The sequence below is a fragment of the Coccinella septempunctata genome, chromosome 3 (assembly GCF_907165205.1).
Source record: "Coccinella septempunctata chromosome 3, icCocSept1.1, whole genome shotgun sequence".
Lineage (NCBI taxonomy): Eukaryota > Metazoa > Arthropoda > Insecta > Coleoptera > Coccinellidae > Coccinella > Coccinella septempunctata.
This window is the reverse complement of record NC_058191.1, coordinates 35,500,942-35,525,199: the sequence shown is the minus strand read 5'-3', so window position 1 is coordinate 35,525,199 and position 24,258 is coordinate 35,500,942. Positions and strand designations below refer to the sequence as shown.

The 24,258-nt window shown below is 35.3% G+C and overlaps 3 protein-coding genes across 7 annotated transcripts in view; 2 read left to right on the top strand and 1 right to left on the bottom strand.

Moving 5' to 3' along the window:
* Positions 1 to 10,574, top strand: part of LOC123309795 (torso-like protein) — a 42,088-nt gene extending 31,514 nt beyond the window's left edge. For all 5 annotated transcript variants that reach the window (XM_044893066.1, XM_044893063.1, XM_044893065.1 and 2 more), the window contains exons 3-5: positions 1,457 to 1,840; positions 7,536 to 7,691; positions 9,640 to 10,574. In XM_044893066.1, coding sequence (XP_044749001.1) covers positions 1,457 to 1,840; positions 7,536 to 7,691; positions 9,640 to 9,879 — 780 coding nt within the window. In that variant the 3' untranslated portion in view covers positions 9,880 to 10,574. The remainder of the gene's footprint in view (positions 1 to 1,456; positions 1,841 to 7,535; positions 7,692 to 9,639) is intronic.
* Positions 10,575 to 11,226: 652 nt separating this feature from the next.
* Positions 11,227 to 18,027, bottom strand: LOC123309010 (tetratricopeptide repeat protein 5-like). The gene is made up of 7 exons (XM_044891851.1): positions 17,814 to 18,027; positions 17,403 to 17,753; positions 17,077 to 17,319; positions 16,948 to 17,001; positions 16,534 to 16,895; positions 16,331 to 16,475; positions 11,227 to 11,705 (listed from the first exon to the last, which is right to left on the bottom strand). The coding sequence occupies exons 1-7, from the start codon at positions 17,892 to 17,894 to the stop codon at positions 11,586 to 11,588; spliced, it is 1,356 nt and encodes a 451-aa protein (XP_044747786.1). The 5' UTR covers positions 17,895 to 18,027; the 3' UTR covers positions 11,227 to 11,585.
* Positions 18,028 to 18,287: 260 nt separating this feature from the next.
* Positions 18,288 to 24,026, top strand: LOC123309012 (ubiquitin-like protein 3). The gene is made up of 4 exons (XM_044891853.1): positions 18,288 to 18,626; positions 21,227 to 21,335; positions 22,049 to 22,213; positions 22,322 to 24,026. The coding sequence occupies exons 1-4, from the start codon at positions 18,597 to 18,599 to the stop codon at positions 22,384 to 22,386; spliced, it is 369 nt and encodes a 122-aa protein (XP_044747788.1). The 5' UTR covers positions 18,288 to 18,596; the 3' UTR covers positions 22,387 to 24,026.
* The last annotated feature ends 232 nt before the right edge of the window (positions 24,027 to 24,258 follow it).

The window sequence follows — 24,258 nt, the reverse complement described above, 5'->3', positions numbered from 1 at the left end:
TTCCAGAGCCATTCTGAAAGTTTCTTAGGAACTTCAATACTGGGAGGACTAAAAAACACATTGTGTCTTCTGGTTTAAACTTCCTACCCCGAAAAGTGATGTCTTGGATTGCGTTCTATGTGACAACTATCTTTTTGTTCGTTCTTATATGATGTATTTGTCCATTTTCATCATTTCGTACTATGCAACATTTCGGCAAGCATTCACCAGTACCCTTCAGAGAGTATCATGTTTCGAACCGAAGAAGTTGAACTTCATTGGGAAACAATTATTCTCAGTTTCGACAGTTATACTCTTGTAACATAGATACAAGGAATGGAAAATAAACATTTGTTATTGTCCAAAGACTGGAGTGAGATAGTTGGTTAGTGTCGCCAATCACAATTGAGATAGTTGAATCTGACATCATTGTCACGTCAATTTTCCGTACAAAAAGGTAGGAGCCATATGAAATTCATTTATTTTACATCACTGCCTTAGTGTCGCGCTAGACAGAGAAGCATCGAATGTTTGTACCACAATAAATAGATTTATAGCACGTCAATGTCCATTCCATTACTATCAATTTCCGTAGACCAGATAGTCGAAAATAGTTTGTTCAGTGTTTCTGGGTGTGATTTTAGTGAAGGTTCAGCATTAAAATTTCATATTTTTGTTCATTTTTTCAAATGTTGTGCATTTATTATTGAAATCGAAGTTATAGCCATAAACGTTTCTCCTTTCAGTTTTCTTGTTTTGGTATCTGATCCTATCATAGTATCAACCCATTTGAGCCTAGGGTCTTCATTCCAAGCATGTTGGACGATCTTGGATTTGTTTGTTTCTTCCTGGTAAGCTTTAGTCTTTGTTGCTCTTTTATCCCAGTCTGTGAAGGATGAAAATTCTAATATGGATTCTTTCACATTGCCATGGTAACTCATAAATGCTGTTCTTGGTTCTTTTGTCTATCAGATGCACCTTCAGTTATGTTAGCACTGATAGTATTGTTAGGAAGTCTTTCAATCTTCTCGTATAACTCTGCACATATGATATGGGCTTACAGTGGTTATCGTTCAGTTTAGGCTTTGGTTTGACCTGGTTCGCAGTAGTACTTTTTCAATTGTCGGTACAGCTTTTCTTCTTAAGAATTTAACTGTTAGTTTTATCCTTTATCTTTATATTCTCTATCAAAGCAGATTCTAGAAGACCTTTTATCCAGTTTTGTGAAGGGTGGCTTTCTATTTGTCGTGGTTAGGTTAGGGGAATTCCATTTTTCCTATGTTCAACCAGGACTGGATGGCACTTAGTATTCCTCGATGTCCATGATGAAGTGTATCGAATCTTCCATGTTTTTGAGGTACTCTAGGAATACCTATATCAATTCCACGAAGTCAAAGTCTCGATTAGTGTGTATTTTGGTCCAATATGCCTCCTTCTCGTTAATATTTGATCCGCCTATAAACAGTTTGATCTCCAGGTGTTCGATGGCGACTTCCACATGGAATTCTGCGACAACCTGAAGCAGCTCCTACAAGCCTACTTCCGCCACTTCATGTTCGAACGTCTGGACAAGCCCTGGACCGCCTTCACCGGAAGCTGGGCGCCGGAGACTATAGCCAGAAACCTGGGCATCAATTCCTCCTTCATCCACAAGGATCACTGCTACATCCTGGTGAGGCTGTCGAGATTCAGGACGAACGCGGAGCTCAGCAGGGTGCCGAACAACGTCAATCTGGTGGACGTGGTCGCCAGAGAGATTGACAACATCAAAATTGGCGATCAGGCTAGCGTTATAATGTTCATTAGGAAATACGGATCTCACTACATACACTCGTATACCACGGGGAATTCTATTTATCAGGTGAGTTGCGTCCATAAATTTCAGCCAATTCAATTTCTTCTCTTTAGTAAATACCTACTGACTGAATATAGCTACCTAATTTTAATCATTGATAAACCAAGAATTGCATTCATGAAATTCAGTGCGAAGGCATGCAGAAGAAGCTTTATTAGACTTTCAAAAATTACAAACAGGGACCAAAGAGCATCGAAAAGATTCAATTTCTGTATGCATACCTATATTCTTGAATATATAACTATAGCTAGGCAATCTACTTTCTAGACCTAGACACTCTTGTTCGAAAAAACATATAGAGCTAGAGCATACACAGTGAGCAAGCGATTTTTAGAGTTCTCTCTCGATAATCAAGCTAAAGATAAAGAGAAATCTCTGAAGTGTATGGCTTTTTGTAAGCCTCCTACTGTGAGTTTTCACTACCTACATTCCCATATTATACACTGCGCAAAAAAATTAACGCACATTATGGAAATCTCAAATTTATTCTATAACTAAAGGTGTTCTCAATGATAATTATTTTTATCAGAATTATGCATTCAATAAAGATGTTTTTTCCCAGCAGGAATAAAGAAAGATGATATAATCAGATTTCGAATGTATTGGGTCCATTCTAAAATCAGTTGTTCTAGATCAATTCTAGTGATCAATAGTTTTTCTTTCGTTTGATTTTCTACACTCGATCGCTATGCAACGCGAAACACGCAATTTGACCCAAGAGGAATGTGCCCAAGCGGTAGTTTTGCGAGAAGAAGGGTGGACATACACAAGAATTGCAAAAAGGTTTGGAGTTTCCCATACAAGTGTGTTCAGAATGTTGCAGCGATTCAGGGAGACAGGTATGAATGTCCGAAGACCAGGACAGGGTAGACCACGGGTAATAACTGCCATTCAAAAACGTTACTTGAGAGTTTCTTCGTTGAGACAACGGTTTGCAACCGCTCGCCTCCTTCAAATTCAGCTTGAGCAAACTCATGAGGTGCAAATTAGCACTCAGACAATAAGAAATCGCCTCAGAGAATATGATTTAAGGCCTCGGCGGCAAGAGGCCCAGCTCTTACCCCAGCCCATCGAAGGGCGCGTTTGGATTTTGCGAGAGAGCATATCCATTGGGAAGAGGCCGATTGGGAAAGAGTTCTCTTCACAGCTGAGTCTAGATTCTGCCTCTAACATTGTGATCGACGTTCCCTTGTATACAGACGTCCACATGAAAGATATGCTCAGTGCAATTTCCTGAATACTACTGGTTTCGGGGGAGGATCGATTATTGTATGGGGTGGAATATCTTTGACTGCTCTCACAGACCTAGTGGTCGTTGATAATGGAGCTATGAATGCTGATAAGGATATAAGGAACATTCTTGAAGAGCATGTAGTGCCATTTGCCCCATACATTAGTGAAAATTTCATTTTTATGGACGATAATGCCAGACCCCATCGTGCGCGCATCGTTCAGGAGTACCTTGAAGAGGTTGAAGTCTCTCGAATGGAATGGCCAGCAAGAAGTCCAGATCTCAATCCGATTGAGCAGGTTTGGGACAACCTCAATAGAAGGCTGAGAAGTTCAGAAAATCATCCAGCTACTCTTAATGACTTAGGAATCCAACTCGGAGAAATCTGGGAAGGATTAGATCAGAACATTTTAAGATCACTCATTTTGAGTATGAACCGTCGTTGCCGAGCTGTAATTAACGCGAGGGGTGGAAATACCAAATATTAAATCACTTATCAGCATTTCAGTATTTTGAAAATTGTTCATTTCTCTTCTTTCACATAAGATTCGGTGAAATCCTGAATTTTTCTTTCATTTCATGTGTCTGGTTTCGTTCAAAACCTTCCCGAGAGAACATAAAAAATAAGTTATAAAGTCAATGTATAGTTAACTTTCATTAAAATTGAGATTTTCAGAATGTGCGTTAATTTTTTTGCGCAGTGTAGATACTATTTCCTTTTTCTATATATTTTGGCTGAAACTCATGTTCATCTCACAAATAAAGATTTCATTTCATTCCTTAATAAAACTGTAAGCAGTAGATGCCGAATATGTGTAGATGTATGGTTCAACTTGTGCAATAATTTCAATACAACTTCTTCAGAAGTTGTGAAAACTGAGAAGATGTACCAAGTGTGTATGAAGGATAATAGTCCAAAAACAATGTGTTACAGCATCGAATTGTGATGTGTAATTTGATGTTTAACAAAACGTTAACATAGCATGGTTTCACGTATCTGATTTCGGCATTATTAGGTAGCTGACAGCTACTGGTATCCTCGTTGATTTTAACGATGACCAGAAGGAATGTAACAGGGACTAATACATGAGGAAATGGAAGCTTTTGGTTTAAGTTATTCAAATAGGTATCTCCTCGTAAATTTCAATGGAATTAGGTACATTCTTTCGGTACGCCATTTCATAATTTCACCATTGGAAAAATTAAGCAAAACAAACAACAATTTCCTGTCGTAATATTGTATTCCCATTGCGGTTTGAATGTTTTTACATCGGTATTATGACCCATTGTATTAGAACCTTGGCACTTGGCATCCATTCATTTTCAAATACAAGAAAGGAATAATTAACCAATGGATTGATGCTGAATGTAAGGACGAAGAAGTTATCCATCTTCGACAGCTTGATTGAGTCAAAAAGGTCGTATGCATGGTGCATGAAAAACTCCTCAATTAAACATGCAGGGTGTCCCACGGTGGGAGGCCTATTGGACGTTTACGGAGAACGGATCATATGATGGTTCTGAAAGTTTGGATACTAGTGTTTACGCTTCTAATCTATCAAAACAAAATATTTTCAATGTTTCGACTTCGTCGCTTATATGAAAAAATACTACAAACTTCGTTATTTCAAATGGACAACCTATTTATTGTTGAAATGACATTTTTTATGGTTTTTCAACAGCCTGTATCTTTCAAACCGAGCAGATTCAGAAAAAGTTGTATAAGAAAAAAATTAGTTCTCTTGGCCTCAAGAATCTACTGTTAAAATATTTGTACGAGTCAAAGAACCTGTTTATGTAAAGTATTATATTTAAAGTAAATTCGCCTGTTCGAGCATTTTTCTACAGTGCACTAAATATCGAAGATAGGAATTTTTGCATTACTGTAGATTCTAGAGAATCCAAAGGGATAAGAGATTTCATCTTTGTAAATTATGGGAGTTGAGGGACGTTGATGGTCCTAATTGAAATTTACAACCTGTCATAAATTCGTCAATCAGAGTCAATTTAAAGGAGGAAATAGAGAGTGTACACGCAATAATTTAACGCCTTCAATTGATATTCATAATCTGAGTCTCGTGCTGATAAAAAGTGTGTCGCATGCATACTTGAATATTCAACTTAGCCTTAACCCTTATAAAAAACGAATAATCGAAAGTTACGAGTTGGGTAATAATATGTACATATGTTTATTTATCGACATTAATCAACTTATATATACCACCGAAATTCGTGATCCTGTTCTTTAATCGCAGTTAATGTTTATCGCAGCATTTGTTTACCGCTGAACGCATGATTTTGTTTATTCGTTCATTGAAAGTTATTGAAAGAATTTTGAGATATACAGTATGTTTACTGAAGATGCGGCAAAAATGCAGGAGGTAATTTCTTGTCCAGAAACATGAGGTCAAATATGCACCCATTCTCAGATTTGACATGTAAAAAATGTTCAGTTTTCTCTCGTTTTTGTTAATGAAATGAAAGAGATATTTAGTAAAAAAATTTTATACATATGCTTATACAATCTTTCATTATTCTGAACAGTAGATATTCGTGAGAACTTGTTTTTTGTACTTGAATTAAATGTTCCTTCAAGAAATATCAATGTTTTTGAACAAGGAATCAGCTCATCGGTAAACACCCTGTATACAGTATGCCCATGCTGGGTCATGAAGTTGAAGTTTAGGTCATAAAGCTTCTAATATAAACTAAAAGGATTGAAAACAAGCACTGATTGTTTCTAGAATAGAGTTGGTAATAATCTGTAAATTTCCAAATGTCAAATAAAAAAAATTCGTGTGAGTGGGATTTTAAATCGATGGTTCTGATTCGTTTCTATACTTACAAGTATATCAATCTAATAAAATTTTACCGGGAATTCATTGGAAAATTATAGAAATGAACATTAAAAATGGAACTTTAATTCAGCTGAAAATATATTATGTACAAATCTAATAAAATTTTTATGGTTTATTCTACAGGCATTCAAATGGACACGATAAATTGAAATAAAGATTGCTTTTTTCAATTCGGCAATGATGGCATCATTATGAAATGAAGAATATGTGATTAGATTTTCATCATTGGGGTTAAATACTCAATGATAACACAAAAGAATTTAGAGAAATTGTAGATATGAGATGCATGTCAAATTATGTGTTCCGTATTTCTAGTAATTCTTCATTTTTAGGACTTTTTAGGATCTTAATACAGGGTATCCAGCTCAGATTGGAAAGAGGTTTTTCTATGCATTTGTCAGCCAAATATTACATACTTCAATAATATTAAATATTTAATATTTGAATTTCCCCTTTGGTAGCCTTCAATGTACTATAGGCCAGCAATAATCGATGAAGTAACATGTACTATTACATTTCCCATTACGAAATCGATCAGGTGAAAATGTAAATATAAAGTTTCGTATATTCCTTAACATTCAGCATGCGTCCAATTCATTAGGGTACAGTAATGAATAGGAAGTTAAAACTGCCATAAGAAGGCTACAAGAAACTAACGTACGACAGAAATTGGCCGCCATTAAAGGAAAATCATCTCTATTATGGTCGTAATGAAGGCAGTTCAAGTACAACGGCAACTCAATAACTTTCAACGATTAGAAAATGTGTTGCATTGAAAAAATCACATCACAGAGTTTTGTAACGACCGTTCAAAAAAATTCCTCGACGAATAGGCGATGCCATTCTGAAGGTTGGCATTCTATGGTTGAACGTAATGCTTAGCTTCCACTCAAACATTTCTTGTACCTATCTTTAGAATAAAAACTAAATTGCTTTCCTGTTTCTGCATGAAAATTTTTTCTTCAAAAGTTCGCTCATATTAGGTCGAATGTAGGTAATGAGCCAGAGGTTTATGCTATTGAAATGTTTACCACGTCCGTTTCTCATCAAGCGATTGGGATATCTTTTATAAAAAAATTGTTGTACTGCTAAACTTCAATGAGAATGGTTTAGTTTTACAAGAAGATAATTATTTCGCAAAAAATATTTCTTATAAAAAAAATCAATTTGACCTTGAAACGACCTTAAATCAAACTCCAAAGTCCAAGGTCAGATTAACTGTTTGTATTTGATGTCCCCCTTAAGACTAAGAAACATTTTTTGACCCTGTCATATTAAGTAGAAATTTGAAAGCAATCAGGTTATTGTTTGGGACAGAGATTAACGAGGAATCAAGGAGAAATAAACTGAAACGCGTATTTTACACTTACCTGTATGCCTGGCAATCATTTTCACCTTCTCAATATATAATTTGGGGAAATTCTTGGCGGAAAAACATGAACGATAACAAAGATGCAGGTTGCCAGAATATTTTGCATTTTAGGGAGATCTTCAACAGGTATACCTACTAGAAAAAATGATATTGTTTCCAGCCAATCGCCAAATCCTTGAATTTTTCGCCTTTATGGATTCTTTCAGTTGAAACGTCACTTGAATTGTTGAATTTTTTCAGGTGTTCGTTTATAGAAAGCCAGTATACAAAAGAATAAAGGAACGACTGAGTAATAAGTCGGTGAAAAAATTGGAGAGTATGGACCTAAGGAATTTTTTCAGTCCCTGGTATGCAGATCACATGGGAGCCATAAAAGTAGCAAGTGGCAATTCTACGGTAAGATGATACTATTTTATCTACTTTTTTAATGCTCAGGTATCTCGACCGCATTTGATTTTGCCGCACATCTAAATTAATCCGATTTTTGATATCCACAGAGGAAAATCAACCTCTATTTTACTTTCGCTGTTAAAGATAGGTGCCACAGTTTTGTTTTCCTATTATACCGACAAATATTCAATTTATTTGTTCACCATGCGAGTGCGATGGGACTGGCAAATCAAACTTCAGTAGGTACCTAATCATTGTTTGTAATGTACGTGCATCACTGCCCATGCATCAAGTGGGCGCCCATTCTTACCCCTCATAGAAATTAATTTCCGGTTAATTTCCAGTTGAAATTCCCTCCGAAATGAGGAAAAACGTTACTGCAAGTTCTATTTGTATCCGGTGGATAACAAACTGCCTGTTCAAAGTTACGGATATCGAATTATTCAGTCTTTACTATTGAAAAAAGCCGAATTTCCTGTTGGAATACGTGTAGGTACAGTTTTTCTGGTTAAAATAAAAGATTTAGAAGAAATTATGAATACGCAGTAGCGAAATACAATATTTGAAAAAGTATAAAATTGCAAGAAAAACCGAAATTCTGAAAATTTCAAAAATTCATACTTCTATTCTATTCTATTGACATATTTGTCAATTGAGGCGATATTTAGGTACTTAGGCGTGAGTATATATCCATATTTGGACGAAAAGAATAAATTATTTGCTAAAACATTTCGACCTTAACGGCGTCTCCTGAACACCAGTTGTTGAGAAGTTGAGAGTTCCAAGAGAAGCCAAAAAGCATGATCAGTGAAAATGAAGCATAAAAGAAGTGGTCACTTCAGTGGGGAACCAGACGGCCTGGGATATATTTATGAGTAGAATGCGAATGCGGCACCTTTGATTGTTTTTTTTTTTATTGCCGTTAGAGGTTGTGTTAACGTGTCAGTAGACACGCGACAAACTAGTTAAATTTGTGGGAATTCCTGTGGTTGGTGACCGAATTGAAATTTCATTCGATATTTCTTTATACATATTAAGCTGCATTCACATTATGCCGTTGTGCGCCTGGCAGCCTTGCGGATCGTCAAAATCTCATCGGCAAAGCCAACGAGAGTAGGCACATCCACATATGTGTAGGCTTCTCTGTAGGCATTCATCAACAGGTGTGTAAACAGTCTGCATTAAAACTGACGCCGATCGAGGCCAGCGGTCGGTACATGCCTTTCCATCGGCTTCCTTTGATGGAGACCGACAGTGGAGCGATTTTTCATCGGCATAAGCCGACGGTGCATCCACATACACTTTGACCTTGCCGAGTGGTCTTGGCGATCGGAACACAGTGGCATAATGTGGATTCAGCTTTAAGCTGCATCCAAAATCTACATTATGCCGATGTGTATGTAGATGTGTCGGCACAGAGCGGCATATCAGAGCACAGGCCAACGGTGCATCCACATATACATCGGCTTTGCCGAGCAGCCTTGCCGAACAGCACACAGCGGCATAATGTGGATTCAGCTTTACCCTGATTTTTTCTTGACCAAGCTCAAAATGCTGCCCCTTAATCATTACGTCTTAGGGTCCCTGGTCGGCCGCCTAACCTACCTACCCTCTAGCGACGGACCTGATCTAAATAGTTAAAAACGGTCTTCTCCTAAGGTTGTAGCATGTTGGTCTACCACTTCTGAGTCGGACACACATGAGTAGAAAAGGGTAACATCAAAAAACAGCTTCGCACGATGAACCGGAAGGCGTTTTTTTAAGAATTTTAACAATTCAAATACGCCCAATCAGAAAAACTATCGTCAACCTGGCAAATGGCAGGCAGCAATTCTCTAGCTTTGTGAACCTTTCCGTACTCTAGTAATGTAGCAGTAGCTTGTTTAACTGATTCACCCGCTATGACGTTATTGCAAAAGTATGGGTTCATATGTCATATTCCATTTTGTTACAGGTAGAAAGATGGGCATCTTCCAAACTTCGGGTCAACTACTACATCTTCTCGTATCCGAGTCTGCTGAAACTACACGAGGACAGTAAACTACTCCTCGGTCTGAACAGTCTTCTGAGAAACGAGGCCATTTTAGAGCTCGACATGAGAACATTAGCACCAGCCTTCAAAGATCCCCAGAAAAGACAGTGGTTCGAGGAAGTGTTAGACAATTATCTGAAATTGTGGGAAAGCAACCTGTGAACGTGGAGTGAAGGTTTGTCGAACTGAAATTGCGTCTACAGGGTGTTTTCCCTGTAAGATCCAATATTGTGAATACCCTCTCCAGTGCCGCATACCAGACATCGAAATATTTGGTTTCAATCTGTGATGTGACTCAGAATTTTCTATTGGATATATTCGAAATGACTCCATCGAAATTGTACCAACGAAATCGTTTATTCCTCATGGTGAACGATGAAGAGCCAAAGAATTCAGTTATTTACTGTTATACTGACTGATGAGCTCAGAGCTTCAGATTATGATTCCTAAAATGTGGCCGAGTTTCTGATGAAATTTCAAATGGTTTACACGAAAAGACCCTTCAAACAACCGTGCAATAAAAACAAGTTTTTTGTTTATCAGATTGTAAATTCTGCTGCATAAGAAAGATTATCGAAGAATTGTATAATTTTTCCCATTTCTTCCATGAATCCTTATATTGTACATATACAACGATTTGGACGAGAAACAAGACAAATAAATCCCCCAGTTGTGCTTTGATTCGGTCCTGCTGAATTTTCCTAGTACAAGTGAACAATGTATTGATACTTTTTCATATATTTTGATATACGATTCTTATACATTTTTCTAATAATTGAATGCAATCATACAATTAGGCTGTGTACATTTCGACAATTATACATATTTATTTGTTAAGTAATAAATATATTGGTTTATTTTGTTTTCATATTTGACCTACACTGACTTTTATAGCGAAATGGAAATTTTGATATAAAAAGCTGATGTTGTACTCACATGGTACTATCGGTGCAAATAATAACGCCCTCTTTCCAAGTAAACAAAAAGCTTTTTCTTAAACTATAACGATAACACTTTTTTCATCAGTTCCTCCTTCTTTCTTTATTAATAGAAAAATTGTCCGTATGAATTTCAGTCTTTTGTCATCAAGCCTAATTTAATTCTTGAAGAGAGAAGAGCTGAATAGTTGGTCATTATGCAATGCAATGCATATGTAACTGACACTGATTGCGATTTAGGAATCTGAAATTGACGTCTGACGAGTTTGAGTAATGAAAGTGTATCATTAGATTTAGACCAAATCTGGGTTCTGCAATATGTCGACTACACATCGTAAATTGTTGACACAAATGTCTCGTTGCCACTAGCAAAGATGTTCACACACTATAAGGCAACTCGTACGGCAGTGGCAGAAACTTTTTTCAATAAATAGGAAATATTGTCTATAATCAGTCGATTCAAGCATTGGCCCAAATCCACTGTTGAACAGTCATTCATATTTTCCTAGTGTGTGCCATTCAGGGTTGTAAATTAACAAAACAAAAATGAAATGAAAGTGTAGTAAGCAAATTATTTAATTGGTCTTTATTGAGTAATAAGTATTTACAAAATCATAGTACATATAATATATTCACAAAATTGCTCATTTTCGACGTTAAAACAAACATCAAATAAATTCTACATTTTTTCTTCTGAAATAAGTTGTAGATACGAAACCTTCCAAATAATCTACATCTGATCTATTCACAGCCATTTGTGAAACATACTACATCGAAAGTTAAAATTGGAGTTATTGGTTAAATTTTCAGACATATCATGATATTAGAGTCGATCACATTTCTATTAGTACACGAAAAGTTTTCACGGTGGTTTAATTCACTGATGTCTTAAAGCACAGTTTATGGATCCCCAAGCTGGGAAAATGATTGTCAATCGAATTTTCGAAAAATTGACATTTGAACACCCGCTGTTTGATCTTTCTGGAGAAGTTTACCATTCACAGCTACAAGAATTGGAGTCTCTACCCGAATCAGTCTGAACTTATAGCTCTGGAAATCGAAAAGGAGCAGCATATAATTTTCTATTTCTATTCAGCATGTTGTGATACATTTTTGACGGAGCATTTTTAGGTTAACTAAGAAGTGATGTCTAGGATTGAGGAATCAGTGTGAATCCCATTTTAGGCACAGATATTTGTGAAAAGTCATAGTGTGTTATACAGTGTTGGGAGAAAGTATGTATGGAATCAAGTCAACAAAAACATAATACATAAAGAAACCAGTGGCGATTCCAGGATTTATTTGGGGGGGGGGGTAATTTTATATTTGAAATTATGTGAGGTCTCGACCTCGGTGCAACCGTTCGGTCTTGACGATTTTTTAACTGAACCCATCTTTTTGAGAATTTTTCGAAGGTCAACTCCCGGCACGCGTATCCCTTAAAAATCATCGCAGATTCAAATGTGACACATATTCTGAAAGAGCAACTCTTCTAGTAATAAATTTCAGAATTTCATCCATCTGGGTGCAACCGTTCGGTCTTGACGATTTTTTAACTGAACCCATCTTTTTGAGAATTTTTCGAAGGTCAACTCCCGGCACGCGTATCCCTTAAAAATCATCGCAGATTCAAATGTGACACATATTCTGAAAGAGCAACTCTTCTAGTAATAAATTTGAGAATTTCATCCATCTAAGTGCAACCGTTCGGTCTTGACGATTTTTTAACTGAACCCTTCACTTTGGGAATTTTTCGAAGGTCAACTCCCGGCACGCGTATCCCTTAAAAATCATCGCAGATTCAAATGTGACACATATTCTGAAAGAGCAACTCTTCTAGTAATAAATTTGAGAATTTCATCCATTTAGGTGCAACCGTTCGGTCTTGACGATTTTTTAACTGAACCCATTTTTTTGAGAATTTTTCGAAGGTCAATGCCCGGCACGCGTATCCCTTAAAAATCATCGCAGATTCAAATGTGACACATATTCTGAAAGAACAACTCTTCTAGTAATAAGTTTGAGAATTTCATCCATCTAGGTGCAACCGTTCGGTCTTGACGATTTTTTAACTGAACTCATATTTTTGGGAATTTTTCGAAGGTCAACTCCCGGCACGCGTATCCCTTAAAAATCATCGCAGATTCAAATGTGACACATATTCTGAAAGAGCAACTCTTCTAGTAATAAATCCATCTAGGTGCAACCGTTCGGTCTTGACGGTTTTATAACTGAACCCATTTTTTTGAGAATTTTTCGAAGGTCAATGCCCGGCACGCGTATCCCTTAAAAATCATCGCAGATTCAAATGTGACACATATTCTGAAAGAACAACTCTTCTAGTAATAAGTTTGAGAATTTCATCCATCTAGGTGCAACCGTTCGGTCTTGACGATTTTTTAACTGAACTCATATTTTTGGGAATTTTTCCAAGGTCAACTCCCGGCACGCGTATCCCTTAAAAATCATCGCAGATTCAAATCTGACACATATTCTGAAAGAGCAACTCTTCTAGTAATAAATTTGAGAATTTCATCCATCTAGGTGCAACCGCTCGGTCTTGACGATTTTTTAACTGAACCCATCTTTTTGAGAATTTTTCGAAGGTCAACGCCCGGCACGCGTATCCCTTAAAAATCACCGCAGATTCAAATGTGACACATATTCTGAAAGAGCAACTCTTCTAGTAATGAGTTTCAGAATTTCATGCATCTAGGTGCAACCGTTCGGTCTTGACGATTTTTTAACTGAACCCATTTTTTTGAGAATTTTTCGAAGGTCAATGCCCGGCACGCGTATCCCTTAAAAATCATCGCAGATTCAAATGTGACACATATTCTGAAAGAACAACTCTTCTAGTAATAAGTTTGAGAATTTCATCCATCTAGGTGCAACCGTTCGGTCTTGACGATTTTTTAACTGAACTCATATTTTTGGGAATTTTTCGAAGGTCAACTCCCGGCACGCGTATCCCTTAAAAATCATCGCAGATTCAAATGTGACACATATTCTGAAAGAGCAACTCTTCTAGTAATAAATCCATCTAGGTGCAACCGTTCGGTCTTGACGGTTTTATAACTGAACCCTTCTTTTTGGGAATTTTTCCAAGGTCAACTCCCGGCACGCGTATCCCTTAAAAATCATCGCAGATTCAAATCTGACACATATTCTGAAAGAGCAACTCTTCTAGTAATAAATTTGAGAATTTCATCCATCTAGGTGCAACCGCTCGGTCTTGACGATTTTTTAACTGAACCCATCTTTTTGAGAATTTTTCGAAGGTCAACGCCCGGCACGCGTATCCCTTAAAAATCACCGCAGATTCAAATGTGACACATATTCTGAAAGAGCAACTCTTCTAGTAATGAGTTTCAGAATTTCATGCATCTAGGTGCAACCGTTCGGTCTTGACGATTTTTTAACTGAACTCATATTTTTGGGAATTTTTCGAAGGTCAACTCCCGGCACGCGTATCCCTTAAAAATCATCGCAGATTCAAATGTGACACATATTCTGAAAGAGCAACTCTTCTAGTAATAAATCCATCTAGGTGCAACCGTTCGGTCTTGACGGTTTTATAACTGAACCCTTCTTTTTGGGAATTTTTCCAAGGTCAACTCCCGGCACGCGTATCCCTTAAAAATCATCGCAGATTCAAATCTGACACATATTCTGAAAGAGCAACTCTTCTAGTAATAAATTTGAGAATTTCATCCATCTAGGTGCAACCGCTCGGTCTTGACGATTTTTTAACTGAACCCATCTTTTTGAGAATTTTTCGAAGGTCAACTCCCGGCACGCGTATCCCTTAAAAATCATCGCAGATTCAAATGTGACACATATTCTGAAAGAGCAACTCTTCTAGTAATAAATTTGAGAATTTCATCCATCTAAGTGCAACCGTTCGGTCTTGACGATTTTTTAACTGAACCCTTCACTTTGGGAATTTTTCGAAGGTCAACTCCCGGCACGCGTATCCCTTAAAAATCATCGCAGATTCAAATGTGACACATATTCTGAAAGAGCAACTCTTCTAGTAATAAATTTGAGAATTTCATCCATTTAGGTGCAACCGTTCGGTCTTGACGATTTTTCAACTGAACCCATCTTTTTGGGAATTTTTCGAAGGTCAACTCCCGGCACGCGTATCCCTTAAAAATCATCGCAGATTCAAATGTGACACATATTCTGAAAGAGCAACCCTTCTAGTAATAAATTTGAGAATTTCATCCATCTAGGTGCGACCGTTCGGTCTTGACGATTTTTTAACTGAACCCATTTTTTTGAGAATTTTTCGAAGGTCAATGCCCGGCACGCGTATCCCTTAAAAATCATCGCAGATTCAAATGTGACACATATTCTGAAAGAACAACTCTTCTAGTAATAAGTTTGAGAATTTCATCCATCTAGGTGCAACCGTTCGGTCTTGACGATTTTTTAACTGAACTCATATTTTTGGGAATTTTTCGAAGGTCAACTCCCGGCACGCGTATCCCTTAAAAATCATCGCAGATTCAAATGTGACACATATTCTGAAAGAGCAACTCTTCTAGTAATAAATCCATCTAGGTGCAACCGTTCGGTCTTGACGGTTTTATAACTGAACCCTTCTTTTTGGGAATTTTTCCAAGGTCAACTCCCGGCACGCGTATCCCTTAAAAATCATCGCAGATTCAAATCTGACACATATTCTGAAAGAGCAACTCTTCTAGTAATAAATTTGAGAATTTCATCCATCTAGGTGCAACCGCTCGGTCTTGACGATTTTTTAACTGAACCCATCTTTTTGAGAATTTTTCGAAGGTCAACGCCCGGCACGCGTATCCCTTAAAAATCACCGCAGATTCAAATGTGACACATATTCTGAAAGAGCAACTCTTCTAGTAATGAGTTTCAGAATTTCATGCATCTAGGTGCAACCGTTCGGTCTTGACGATTTTTTAACTGAACCCATCTTTTTGGGAAGTTTTCGAAGGTCAACTCCCGGCACGCGTATCCCTTAAAAATCATCGCAGATTCAAATGTGACACATATTCTGAAACAGCAACTCTTCTAGTAATAAATCTGAGAATTTCATCCATCTAGGTGCAACCGTTCGGTCTTGACGATTTTTCAACTGAAACCATCTTTTTGGGAATTTTTCGGAGGTCAACTTTCGGCACGCGTATCCCTCAAAAATCATCGCAGATCCAAATGTGACATATAATCTGAAAGAGCAACTCTTCTGGTTGATAAATTTAGAAATTTTATCGACATCTGTGTAACCGTTCTTTGTTGACTGATCCCATCTTTTTCAGTACTGGATGGATCCCCCTCAATATAAAATAGTTCTCAGTGTCTTTCCCCTTTCTGCCACCCTATTGTTACGCCACTGGTGTTTACAGATGCACCAATTTCAAATCAAGTAATTTCACGGATAGTCACAGGAGTTGAGGTTATTGTTTAAGTTATAATACCTGTATTGATTCGATTTTTCAATGGTTCCAGATCGGTTCAAAACAGCAGCACATTTATTTATTCAGAGTGAGTTCGAGCATGTCAAATTCACATGATGAAAAAGCATCTAAATTTGATGATTAAGATGGAATAAAACGTCTAACCAATACTAAAGAGTTATAAAACATCAATTCTGGATTTAAGATTGAATAGAAACCATAAAAGAGGATGTCACTTACAACAGAATTGTAGTCGAAGTTCACATCAGTCACCAATGGTTCAGGAATCGCCACTGAATCCCCTATTATAACTCCTTTTCCATCTGCTAGATTGAATAATGTGACAACAACACACTCCCCTGTTTCATCCACCAGACAAAAAGTACTGAAAAAAAGAGCTAGTATTTGCTACCTCTCCACCACACTTCAATTTTTATACTAACAAAGGAACAGTATCTTCATTCCTCACTGAACAGACAACTTTTCCAAGCAAAACCTTCAATTCATTCACTCCAGGTTTCAATTCCTGAATGTTGACCCTGATTAACCTTGCATTGGCACCTGTGAGTATGTTTTTTGTATCTTCCAAATATGGTCCTAGATGTTTAGAGTCTATAGAATCAAGTAAATTCTTCAACTTTTTGGTTTTCATTTTCCCTTTAGTTGATACCAATTCTTCTATATTATTCAGATACTCGATAAGTTGTTGCTCCCTCTTTTTTGGTCTATCCCATGTAGGATCATATAAACTAGATTTTTTGAAGGATTCTAAAGCTTCTTTGAATTCCTCTTTGTATTTAAGCATCTGGAAATTCGAAAAAAATTAGGAACTATAAAATTCTGATTTTTATACCTACAATCCCTTTGTTGTAATGCAAATCAGGGGAACTTCTGGCTACAATGTCTTTCTCCTAAGGATAATACATTTTTTTTTTTTCAATTTCCCAAAACATAAAATTTAATTAATTCAATATTGAATGTCTTACCGCTTGGAAATAGGCACTTATTGCTTGCTTCAATATTTTTGGATTCTGTTGAACATGAAAAAAATATGAAAGATGAGCATTGCCTAAACAACTCCATGAAAGACCATCCTGGGCATCTAATTTAACTGCTTCCTTTGCATAGTTGAGACCTTTTTCTACATTAGCAATGCATTCAGCTTGTGAGATGACAACTTCTTGTCTTGATAACATCGAAAGGTTTCTCAATGAAACTTTATTCTTTCTCTAAAAACATATAAATATGCTATTCTAAGGGAAAACCTCATCTTTTCATTACTTAGATTGATTGTAAACGTCATATTACAGACCTCTTTCAAAGCTCCCTCAAAGCAACTTTTTGATTTTTTCACTTCATCATTTTTCCAATAACAATCCCCCAGCTCATTCCAAGCTTCCACAAGTTTTCTATCTAATTTAATAGCCTTTGAAAGTAGATTCTCAGCATCTTTACTATATTCAGGGACTACATTCAACAGCGCACCCTTCATAAAAAAGTATTTTGCTTTATTACTTTTTGTTGCAGCTGTTTCATTTTCCTCAAATATTTTCAGTGTTTCTTCCTGAAGCTTCTTCAGGTCGTCATTTTTATGAATGGCATCATCTAAACTATGAGTTTCAAAATATCTATCGCGAAAATTACAAACATTTTCTAGTTTCTCCTGAAAAATTGAGTTTGATATTCCGAATCATTCATGGGTGAAAAAAGTGTAGGTGCTCACCTCAAGAAATACGAGAACATCTGATTTTGAAGAGTAATTTTCATCCGATACTAATTTATTATCATTCGGAAGGGTATTCATATCGATTATAATATTTTATGACAACTAAAATGAACATAAACTAGGGCGAACCGAATACGATTGCTGAATCTCAGTTTTCGTTTATTTTTTCTTGTTTATTGAGGTTAACCGCAAGTGTCAAAACTTTGAAAGCAGTCTCTCTCTCTCTCTCTCTCTCGTTCTGCCTGTCAAGAAAAGTGCACAGATGATGATAATTTTGAAAAAAATGGGATAATTCGCAATACAAATAGTAAATTAAAGAACCCTCATAACGATGATATGTGACATTCTTTTTCTGACACAATAATCGAATCCAAAATCAAAAAGAGATACGAATTGAAAATAATTAGACGAGCTTTAGCGCCATCTATCAATGAAGTAGGAAAAAATATTTCACCATAACAGTAATCAACGCCTGCGTGTTATGAGTGTAGAAATTACTTTGTCCATTGTATTATTGTTATATTACAAGGATTAATTATGTTCAGTTAGTAATGTAGAGACTGAGTTTTTTCGAACTTCTGTGAGGTCCCAAGTGTTATTTTAACCGTCACATAAATCGCGGACTGTATAATTCCCTGAAAATCTATCAATGAATTGATACTACTCATTAGAAAGTACCAGCCTACTATCCACAATGGAGTAATGATTCTTAAATATTGAGGATTTCGAGCTTCAAACTCCTGCAACGGAGTCTTTTGAGGCGAATCACTGGCTTTAATAATGGGTTCTAGACATATACCAGCTGACAAGGTAAATATAAAAAACCGCACCCTTCTAAATTTTATTGAATGAAATGTTTCTCTTGGTGACATTCAATAGGCGACCTATATTCTGTTTATAAAGAACGGTTGCAAAATTTCTTATATTAATGCAATTTGAATGAGCGAGTGCTTATTCATCATGTAAAAACTACAAAAAAAATTAATTTTCTTGTACTTATCACTAATCTTTTCAACTTTCTCTGATATGTTGTTAATTTTTTCTGTCCCAAATTTTTCGAAACTGTTGAATTGTTTCCATCTTGTATGAGTTTCTTTTAATTTGTCTATTATACTGAAAGAACAGTTAGCGGAAGGTTTATGTGGGTGACGATTTTTTGCATATCCTCCCCCACAAAGTCAATTTATTTATATTCGTGTAGAGCCTGAAACTTTTGTTGCTAAGAAGCTTATCCTTTTTTGTTCAAGGTGTCTATTTTGTGTTATATACAACCAATATCAATGAAATAACAACCACTTTGAATTCATGAAGTTTGTTGAGGCATTTGTAAATCATTCATGAATTCATTCTCTAACCTCATTTCAATTATTGGGATTATTTGACTATCGATTGAGTATATTGGTACCAAAATTTGTCTGTTGATGGTGAACATTAAGAATTATTAGATGAACATTGATAATCACATGAAAAATATATAATTATATTTTGAGCAATTCATAATAATGAATAAATAAAATAATAATAAATCTCAAAAAAATCGTACAAAAAATCAGCCTCAATAAAGCATCATCAAACTTCATCAATAATATTTTGTTTTCATCTTAAACACAATATGCCGTCACAGTTCATAATTGATAGATGCAGGTATTAATTCTGACCAATTCATAACATTGCATATTACTCATAATGTATATGAATATTGTCTCCATTAATACTTTTTTTGAGACTAGAACTATGACCCAAGTGCTAAAATGCTATTCTTTCATTGAGCATTGTGAATAAAAAATATCTTCAGAGATTATTCTTGTTATGTGCATAACTTTCATTAGTAGTCTAATTAATAATTATTGTACAATGTCATATAGTTTATGCTGAAACATCTCTCAAAGCTTAACAGTGTCATACTTAATTTTGAGCATGCATCTGATATGTAACTGATAATATAAAAGTTATTCTAGTAAGTTTTCTTTCATCTAAAATGAACAACATTGGAAATAATATTGATATTCTTATTGAAGAGAGACTGAATGAAAATAAACCTAGGTGACTCAATTGGTGAGATGTAAAGGTCAAGTGCTTCTTCAATAAGAGCACTCTTTTAAATAAAGAATATTAGAGCTATAAAGTTCATTCATTTGATATTTCAGTCATATGAAATCCAGAGTTATTACCACAATAATATGGTGCATGCTAGAGTTGTTCTAGTGTTGAAATAACAATTCATGCAATATTCATTAATTATTGTACAGTTAAAGATAACTTTAAATTTAATTTAGTGTTATTCCTCAATTTCCTCGAATAGCTCTCATTGTTCAAATGAAAAATTCAATCAGACTATTGTTATTTTATCAGCACCACCATTTCCTTTCATAATGCAACATTTCTAATATTCATTAGAATAACTTAATGAGTATGTCAATTCAAGTAACAAGTGATGAACATTTGGCATGAAAATTATGAAGAATTGGAAGTTTGTGCTTCAATTGAGGCTTCAATGTATGTAGATGCATTTGATGCAAAAGAATACATATATTCAACGAATATTTTATTCAACTCTTGTAAAATATTATTTAATGAGAGGAAAATCAAAAAGATAGAAATAAATTTTTCGAAATGATCAAGATATTGCGAGAATGCATCCAGTTGGCATGTTTATTCATTCAACATTTCAATTCTTTATGATTTATAGAAACAGATTTTGGTTTATTCCTTGATTTCTAGGTTTATAATTGTTGAACAGCTTGAGTTTACATTTGATTTAACTCCTAGTTGTTCTTTCAACTCTTTATCACACCCACACCAATTTCCTATATTTGAAAATGCAAGAAAACATTCAACAAATACGCGCTTATGAAATTTCATTCTCTTGGAGCATTGTTCCATTGCGATGTATGTATATTCATGAATTTTCCCTTCTTATCAACAGACAACAATTACAGAAATTAGGCAACCGAACAGTGAATTGTTTCTCTGCGTTTTATTGTTGAAGAAAGTGAGTTAATACGTTATTAATTGTCCTGGGATGAACCCAATTGTCTTCCTCAGTTGGGCAATAATTTTTCGCTCGAATATCTTTCTTACTGCTCTGTATGAAAACAGGAATTCTTTTGGTGGTTATAAGCCGAATTGAAAATTATATTCAGCTCGAAAGTAGATAATTTAGTAAACTTTGTTGTTACATTATTTTCATTTTTTTACCACTGAAAAACTCATCGTATTGGAAAACTTGTACATAATTCACTTTCCTTAGTTAAAAAATTGTTGCTAGCCAAGAATCAAAGATCATTTTCTGTAATTTTTATTGAAATTGTGAGATAAGTAAGCAACCTCGTTAGTCACCACTAAATACCGCCATGACAAGTCTGGATCAAATTGATTATTGTCTTAAACTCCTCTTTTCTTTGTTTCAGATTAATTTGCGCTTGATCTTAGTCAGCGGCAAAACGAAAGAATTCATTTTCAGTCCCAGTGAATCAGCAGGTGACATAGCACAGCATGTGTTTGACAATTGGCCAGATGGTAAGTCGATGTAGTTCTTGTAAAACGTTTTCTCCATACCCAATTTTTATTGTTCGCACCTTTGTCAGTTTTTCTTTGATATCGCTGCCCGATGATGAGTCAGTAAGACAGAAACCATGATAATGCGGATACTTTCCTAACTGCGCGGTTATCAACTCGCTGCTCTCAAAATGGAGAAAACCTTTGTGTAATATAATTTAATTATTTTCATATTTCATATGTATTTATAAAATTATACTTCTCAAAACAAAAACCATTGAAACATCGAACCAGTTTCTTCAAAGTTTCACTTGGATGGTACGTTCATGCTTCTGATTAACCAAATTACCATTTATTCATGTTTAAATCAAAATTGAAATGTTTCACACTGCTGAGGAAGTGTCATACTTACACTCATTTACATTTACATTTTTCATTCAGATTCTTTCTCTGTTTGTTTTTATCCTGATATTTCCAGAATAACAAGCATGTATCGTCTATCGTTTAGGCCATTGAACAGTTTAATGATAGGTCCTGATCGTTCATAAACATAAAGCCCTTTTAATCTCATCAGTAACTAGCAAAACTATGAATGGTTTTGAATATACACAAAATAGTAAATCACTGGCGGTTATTAAATTCAACAAACGAAAGTTAAGGAACACTATTTAGAGGATATCCATAATTAAAATAGTTGAAAAAATCAACACCTCCATCAATATTCTTCTCTGCAGATTGGCGTCATGAGGCTGTTTCAAAGGCTGAAATTTTGCGACTCATTTATCAGGGTCGTTTCCTACACAGTAACGTAACACTTGGGGCTCTGGGGCTTCCTTTCGGTAAAACAACTGTAATGCATCTGGTCCCCAGGGAAAATCTACCTGAGCCTAATTCCCAAGGTAAGGACAGTTCACCACTTTCTTACTTATGCTGGATCCAGACGTAGGCAAAAAATCGAATGACTCCCGTCGATAAAACGGTAGTTTTGAGCCCAATTTCTGTTTCAGATCAAAGGCAGAAGAGTAAAGGTGGCAGCAGTAGCTGCTGTTCAGCGTCTTGCTGCATCTTGTAAATAAAATCGAAAAATTTCTAAATTTAATTCTCTACAATATTTATATCTTATGATAAACGGTAAGGAGAACTGTTCAGGATGACGAGCGAAATTTTGATATAAAGAGGTAGGATGTAAAAAAACAACGTCGCGGCGCTTAGTGTGCATGGGGAGAGAATGATGCGAGGACGGAAACGAAATAATGTACAAGAAATATATGGACACTTCGGATTTTCTGTAATGTTGTGATATCAGTGTGTAAATGAACGACGATGATGACTGTGCACATAAATAGATTTAATTTAATTTCGAAAAGTTAGGTCACATCTGAAGTGATTCACATTTTCAGAATATACAAACTAATTTTATCGCTGGACAATTAATTTTCATTTGTTTATGTGCTAAGTCCTTTCATGTTGGGGTGTTATGTTTTTATTTTATAGACGAATTTTTTCATACTCATTATCTTTAATGTGATTCAGCTAGCAGGGTGATTCTTTTGCCGGTTTTTAGTATTATTTAGTGATCTCAAAAAATTATAGGAAAAAAATTCTTCAATTTTTATTCGTCGAATTTGATTAAGTATTCTTGCATAGTTTTGCCGTCTCGAAATTTTAGCATGAAAAATTTTATTTGGAGGGGGTGTGTAACGTAATTTTTTTTTGAGAATCACTTTGATTTTGAGCGAATGAATGCCCTGTTAATGCAATTTTACTGTATTTATGTAAATATTCACAACTATTTGTTTTTTATTGAATCAAGTTTTATCCATTGTTTTCTAATCATCACAAACGCCAAGTTTGAAAAGGAATCCCAGTTATATATTATGATCGATGTGGCAAAAATTAAATAAAGGCGAATTTATGTTTTATCGGATCTTGGAAGTTGTTTTTCACTCATATAAATCTCGCGAAATTTTTGCTTTTTTGCCTTAATTTGACCAGACAATGAATTGAGATATCCTCACATTGTAAAAAAATGCTTTAATGGAATGAATTGTGCAATGTCTGACATCAATTTAATGAGGCATAGTGAGACTTCTGAGACATCCATTGCAATATTTCAGTGTCTGAATAGATTCTTGGAATGAATATTTGAAACACTTAGGTTTATCAAGCAAGTATTTTTGAATAAAGTACAAGTTATGATTCGAATAAATTATTTTTATTGAAATAATGATTGATAACTACCACGAAATGAAAGAATTTCACAGGAATTGAGTTAGATTGTTCTTAATTGAATAGAATTTCATTTTGTGAGCAGGTGAATACTGCAATATTAATCATTTTGGCAAAATTTCCAGGAAGTGGTACTCTATGTTGATTTCTTGATATAGATTGATATGATTACAAAAAGTGTAGAAAATATAAAATTACAAAATATAACTAATGCTAAGAGTTTTTAAGGAAAGATGTATATAATACCTATTGATGTTAACTAGCCATTTTATGTATCCATTTAATTTAATTTCTATATCTTGTAAATTATAGTAGATATTTTATTTATTTTTATTCAAGTTTTGAACTTAAGTACAACTTAATCTCGGTGTTTTCAAGATTATTTTGCCTTTTCATACTCGAAATTTTTATCTTGGTAACTTGGATCTTTACTTTGGCTTTAATAAACCTAATAATAAATTTTCATATATTTTTTTTCTGAAATGGTTTTTGCTTTCATCCTCTCCCAGTTTCTTCCAAATTTATACGCCCAACTTCAAAAGATATTGTCGTTTCAACCACATCAAAATTCGATGAGAAATCCAAAAGTGTGATGATTTATTGGGTAAGCCCTGTTTCAGCTATCACTGAAGCGTTGTAGATGGGTGAACTTTTTTACTTTTACGAGTACATTTTATTCTGAATATGAATCAAAGCTTGAAATTCCAGAGGCGTA